General features: G+C 30.4%; 1 protein-coding gene across 2 annotated transcripts in view; it reads right to left on the bottom strand.

The window, feature by feature from the left end:
* Positions 1–5359: 5359 nt before the first annotated feature.
* The window catches only part of LOC135101292 (tRNA (cytosine(34)-C(5))-methyltransferase-like), a 25662-nt gene continuing 23975 nt past the window's right edge, over positions 5360–7046 (bottom strand). For both annotated transcript variants that reach the window (XM_064005019.1, XM_064005029.1), the window contains one exon: positions 5360–6419. In XM_064005019.1, coding sequence (XP_063861089.1) covers positions 6112–6419 — 308 coding nt within the window. In that variant the 3' untranslated portion in view covers positions 5360–6111. The remainder of the gene's footprint in view (positions 6420–7046) is intronic.

Genomic DNA, 7046 nt, shown 5'->3' with positions numbered 1-7046 from the left:
CCAGAAATTTCATGAACTTATCTAACACACATTAATGCCACAATCATGAAGAGTTCAAGCATTGTGTATTTTATTTTAAAAATAATAATAAAAATGAAAAAAAAAATATCATATAATGTTATAAAAACATTATTCCAGCTCTATGATTCTACAGCAGCTAAAGAGAGACCAAGCTTTTGTGTTTAATTATTGTGTACTTAATATTTTAGTTTTGTGGTGTTTGATTTAATTTCCTTGTGAGGTTATTCCCGTGTAATTAAAGTTTCCGTAGATAAACCAATAGGTCATTTAGTTTAATAGTTAAATTCAGTGCAATGACTTCTTCGTGAATGTACAATGTAAAAAATGCTTCATCATCTTGAATATGTGCACTGCCATGTAGTCATGATAGAAAGTGATATTAGAATTATAGTGATATATATATATATATATATATATATATATATATATATATATATATATATATATATATATATATATATATATATATATATATATATATATATATATATATATATATATATATATATATATATATTAGTAGAACAGGTTCCGAGTTATAGGTGATGTAAGCAGGGATACACCAGACTTCCTTCTTCATTTATTGCAATGTTTCACCTTCACAAAAGGCATCATCAATTTTTTTTAACCTGATGATGCCTTCTGTGAAGATGAAACAATGCAATAAATGAAGGAAGTTTGGTGTATCCCTGCTTACCTCATATAATATATATATATATATATATATATATATATATATATATATATATATATATATATATATATATATATATATATATATATATATATATATATATATATATATATATATATTAGTAATACTTTTTTTGTGATTATTATTGCTGCCATCTTTATTATGACTTTAAAGGATAATAATGAATTGTGAGAAATTCTAACCCAGGTGTACTTTAACAGCTGCTCAGTCACTATTTTGACAGGTTTTCACCTTGTGCAATAAATAAATGAATAATTTAGAGTGCAGAACTATCTTGATAAAAAGAATTGTTTAAAGTTAATACATTTTATTTTTAAAAAATGAGTTCTGTTTGCTAAATTACTAAAGTGTGCTGTCCAGATTTAAGATCTCAGTTTGAGTAATAATGATGACATTATCAGAAAAGATATTCAAGGACTTTCATTGTATTGAGTGTATTTTCAAGATTACAAGAAGCAGGCTTACTAGTTACTACCATATTTTGCAGCATGTTTAACACAGATATTGAAAAGATGCCACTAAAATTCATCTTGCATCCAAATTATGGCAGGCTGAAGTAGTCCTTGGCTGTTGAAATTCCTCACACATATAGACTAAAAACATGATTTTTAACATTGATTCTCAAACTTAATCCAGAATGAAACATTTATGATAAAAAAAAAATGTTGAATTAGAATAATGTTAGACCAATGGCCATCAATCTGAAGAAAATTGATTGATGGTTCTAATTTTGCACCGTTCATTGACTAGCTATATGGGCATTTTATTTTTTTTATTTCTCATTATGAATTAACTTAAAAAAGAAAAAAAACATTAAAACTCAGCAACCCAATTTAAGATACTAGGGTGATAATTGGTCTTTTGGTAGTAATGGAGACACAAGGTCAGTTGTCATATAAACCACTTTAGTCCCAGCCATAGGTAGTGCTCATGCCACTACCAGAGTCATCAGATATATTTCTTATATCATGCGAAATCACCTTATAAGGTAAAAACAAACCTCTACTGATACATGAAATTTGTTTTAGTTATGGCACCATTTATCAGTATGTAACACCCAGTTAACTGACTTCAGAACAAATAAAACGGTGTATAGGCACTGAATTGCCAACCATAGAGACAGTAAGCGATGTCACCAATGTGACCATGAATCTTAGAGTTTATTATAGTGGCACCAGACAGTCAAGGGTAATTAAAATAAACTTAGGCCTTCATAATCATCTTTGCTTGATTAATAATGTATTACATTCACATTTGCCTTTGAGCATCATACCACAGGTTCAATCCTCTGCAATGTGCTTCTCATGATCAATCTATCTTGTCTTTGGGTCAGTTTTTCACTGTTTCCATGCTCTTCAAAGGTGGGCTTGACACAGTTTTACATAGTTTACACTACTTTCCTAGACTGATAGGTGATTTCACGCCACTCTAAGCTTTCAAATGTCATGTAATATACGGTATTGGTATCTGATATTCATTTACTTTTGTAAATCTACTTGAGTTATTTGTACATTTGTGCATCTTTTAGGTCTACTTTTCTTTAATGTACTGTTGATTTGCATGTTAAATCTTATCATTATCAGTTAAAGTGTTATATTCTAGAATCCTGTTTTGAACATTCTGACTCCAATAGTAAAGTGGAATATGAACTTAAACTTACACTGTGAAGAGAGTGAAAGACTTAGGGTAGCTATATTGTAAGGAGAGTAAATTATTTAATCACAATGTTGAGATGAATAAAGGAAATGTTATAACTGGAAGGTGGAAGGACAAAAAGTGTATGAAAAGTGAAAAGACTTTACATATGAAGGAATGGTTGAGAGGTGAGGTTTGTACAAGCAAGGAAAATATGTACCATATTTTTGACTAATAATACAAGGACTGCCACATGTAGGCCTGACAGCTTCTTGCAATCTCCTTAATTTTCTTTATTCTTACGTATTGATAACCACAATTCCTGTGTCATAAAACTTGTCAGGTATTAGAAAATGATGCTGTTTACTTAAATATCTTTTTTTTATTGAAAGCAAAAGAGAAAAAAGCAGAATTATTAAAATACTATTGATTTAAGAAGTTTTTTGATATTGCATGTGGCACAGGAGGGCAGGACCCATTGTGCTTGTTGCTGTCATTCACAGGAAAATCTTTCAAGTGATGCAGTCTTCTGGACCCATAGAAGTCTGGAAGTGTTGAATCAACTTTAAATCTCTCAAGATTACAATACAGTGCTTGAAGTGGAACATTTGAAATATGAATGTGAATTGTAAGCGTGGACCAAAGTAGGTTTATAGCTTTCAGCCAAAAATTATATTAGTATGAGATAAAACAATGTGAGAAGTATACACTGAAATTATTTGCACAAACAAGAAATAGTTACCCACATAAGTATTGTACGTACATTTGTTATCAATTTTGACTATTATTATATCAATGGTTGTGAAAATAACAACAGAACTGAATAATTACACCTTAATTGTTCATCCAGTATCTAGTCAGTTTAGGCTAACAAAATTCACCAAATTCCTATGCTATTGTTAGTAATGTCTTATTAAAATGAGAAGATAATATTGAAAAACCCTCCCTGTTGGCTTCTAATATGCTTGTTACAGTGGTGCTTGATGATTGGTCAAATTTAATCATATCACCAAGAAATACATATAGAATAGACCTCATGAAAAAGGCTAAAAAATAGTACAGGCAAATGTAAAAAAAAAATATTTCTTTTAAAGATATGCATTTGCAATGCCACATTTTTTTTTTTAGCACTGTACATAGAGCGAGGGAACACCTAACAGTTTGTATGCTTTCTGTTCACTATTGCACATCAAAGGAAAAAGCTGCTTCACCTATGACTTGTTCTCTAGTATGTGCACAGTAATTTTTCAAATGTTGAGATTTACAGTGGTTAATTTTGGAAGATGTAAAAGTCATTTATGCAGTAGAAAAATGTACATAGGCTTATTTATTGATTAGAAGACAAAGTATAGATATTTAGACAGCTCTATAGTTTATAAAAGACCTGGTGACACTACTTTTAAATGGTTGTTAGGTTTATGGTAGTTACCAGATTAATAAAAATGTTATATAAACCCATTTTGCTTTTATTCATGTAAGTCTTTCCATCATTAATTTAGATACCTTGCTTCTGTGCAAAGGAAAAAAAAAAGGCCTTTGGAATGCCCAGCCCATTTATAATGTGGCTAAATCATACCAAATCTCTAGTTTGAACTTTATATATATATATATATATATATATATATATATATATATATATATATATATATATATATATATATATATATATATATATATATATAAAATGTATAATTTGACTCAATACAATCCTGACCCCTTATCTTAAATTATATCTAATCCATTAGACTGTTAAATTTAACAAAACTGCATTCATACTCTTTCATCATATACTTTTGAAAAATGTTGTATTTCAAACTCCTCATCACCACCTATTTTGTATTTTAAGGCTATGGTATGTATATCCGTCTATATCTCCAACATCTCATCCTTCTCTGTGGGCTTACTTCATGGGGCTGACCACATCAGCAATGCCTTGATCTTGTTCTGGTGCTCCCTCACTGCATCTTCACACTATCTCTCCCTCTCCTTTCAGTATTCATCCACTTTGTTTATCCATTTTACTAATGGTTTTGAACTATTGCCTTTAAATTTCATTCATGCACATACAATGAACAAATCTGTCATTAATCACTCTTATCCCATGTCCAAATCATCTCCATGTAGCCATTCAACCACTTCACAAACCCCAGTACACTCAAATAATTTTAATGGACTTAAGGGTGAAGTGTCCATTAATATCAAAAGCCTATTTGATCAAATGTAAACATTTTTTAAATCATTAAGTGATATAAATTATTGAATATTTAGGGAATGGAATAACAACACGAATGGATGGGATGAAAGGTAAAATGCTTAAAAGTTATTGAATATATGCACAGAGCATATGAGCACATGAGAAAGGGAATGTATGTAGTACATAGATACTGGATGTAATAATTACAGAATACAAGTCTCTTCAGAATAAGTGAAAAGGTTTGTGAGAAAAACCGTGATTGAAGTGTTGTTTATCAAATAGAGCAAACAAATTAGAAAGGATAAAGGACATATGAATCAATAGGATTTAAAAAACATAAGGAATATATAGGCCAGAATTTTTCACTTAGGATGACAGCTAAAATTCTGGGATCAAATGTGAAATATGCTAAAATGTATATGGTGTGAACAATAAGTTTATTGAAGGAAGTGTAAATGGAAATGGTAAATTAGGATAGGTGGAAAAACAATTAAAATTTAAAAACGAACTAAATGTGAAAGTGTCATAATTTCAAATGAAAGGAATATGAGAAGTGACAAAGAAAATGAAAAATATAACAAAATAGCCTTAGTTTTACAAAATAATTAACTTGTAATTAATCTGTTGGTAATAACAATGATCTGCCATAATATCATTAGCAAATTTTGAATCTACCAAATTAAAGTTGTCAAACTGGAGGGCTTACTATGTTAAATATCCTCTACATGAAAACATTTCCTTCATTTACATTAATATAGTTTTGAATAGATAGGATGGTATGTCATAATGAAACCTTTCATGTAAAACATTTATTTTTGCACTCCATATTCTGATATTGAATTTACATCTAGATAAAATACTCTGCAAAATCAGGATTCCTCATAAAATAAACATTTATCATGTTGTAATAACTTTTAACACAAGAAAATCCATTCAGAAAATACATATACATATATCATCCAACACATACAGCAAATAATGTCTATTTCTATTTAGAAAATGTAAAGTGAAAATCTTCAAAATGTTGTAAGTATATATCTATGTGAAATTCCTTAAATTGTAATGGAGTTTATTGAGACTCACATCCTTCTCTTTTATTTAATAATGCTATTTGACTTACAATAATTCAATCAATAATAAAGATCAGAACTGATGTTATAAAATGTGTACTATTTGATCAGTGGCATGTTGTAACATAAAAAAACTTTGCAGGTCTGTCATAACACAAATCTGCTTTGATGCACAGAGGAGGCTAAAACATTGTAAAATAATGAAATCAGAGCTGTATAATCCTGTAGGAATTGCTAGCAATCCTACCCCTTGTACATATGTATATGGTTATGCAGGAATGGCAACAACATTCCTATTTTTCTGTAGGATGCATGTGTCTGGATCCTTGCTACTTGAGATGAGAAATGCCCTTTTGCCTACCCTGAAGGTTATAAGCAAGTTGGGTTAGCAGAGAAAAAGTAACTAAAAAAAACAATACATAAATAAAATAAGATAAAATAATATGTCAGGGGAGACAAATATTCACATACTTATCTCAATTTTCTTGGATACCATCACAAACATCTGTTTCACCTTTATCATTACTTTCCCCATTCTCATCATTTACATCAGTCTGCATGTCATCTGGAGTGGACTCTTTTACATCAACATTCATGCTATCTAAATTTCTTTGCTCAGCAAATTTATTCTTTTCATACTTCGAAGTGTCTGCACCCAACAATCTGAGATAATGGATGCGATCATTCTTAGCAACATAGGCTCTCACAGACTTGTTGCCTTTCCATCCCACCAACTGGATTTTCAAACCATCCTCTTCATACAAGAATGCAATGGCTCCTGTACCTGCAATGAAAAAAAATATGGTAATGTACAACAAATATTATTTTACTTGAAATGCTATAGGTTTTTGGTAAATTATTTCTGCACAAACTGCAATAATTTTAGGAAGCCAGTATATTTGATTTTTGTTCTTTTATCAGAAGCCACTTTATCAATGGAAAACTTCTATGAAAATAAACATACTGTGACAATCATTGTACCACAAGATAAAAGATGCCAAGTTTATAATAAATCAAGCAAGAACAGTGTAGTAAGGGATGAATAGTGTTTGAATATATATGAAGATGTGGTACTGCCTGTACTGTATGTGACCAAAATGAAATATGGGACTAAGAGGAAAGAGAAGGTTGGATGTAGTAGAAATGAGGTGTCTCAGAAATATAAGTAGAGTAACATAAATGGACTGAGTGAAGAACTGGTATTGGAAGGCTGAGAGTTGGCTGATTATGAGAAACAGGGAGTGTTATGATGATTTGGGCATGCAGAGAGAATGGATAAGGAGTCATTAATGAAGATAACTGAAACTGATGTGACAGACACGGCTAAAAAAGACCAAGGATGGGATGGATGGACAGAATAAACAGATTGTTAGATACATGAGATGTCTGTGGAATAAGAAGGGTTGTTGCA

This window comes from Scylla paramamosain, chromosome 1 (genome assembly GCF_035594125.1).
Source record: "Scylla paramamosain isolate STU-SP2022 chromosome 1, ASM3559412v1, whole genome shotgun sequence".
NCBI classification, from domain to species: Eukaryota; Metazoa; Arthropoda; class Malacostraca; order Decapoda; family Portunidae; genus Scylla; species Scylla paramamosain.
Note: the sequence above shows the minus strand (reverse complement) of the source record. Positions and strands in the feature narration are given on the sequence as shown.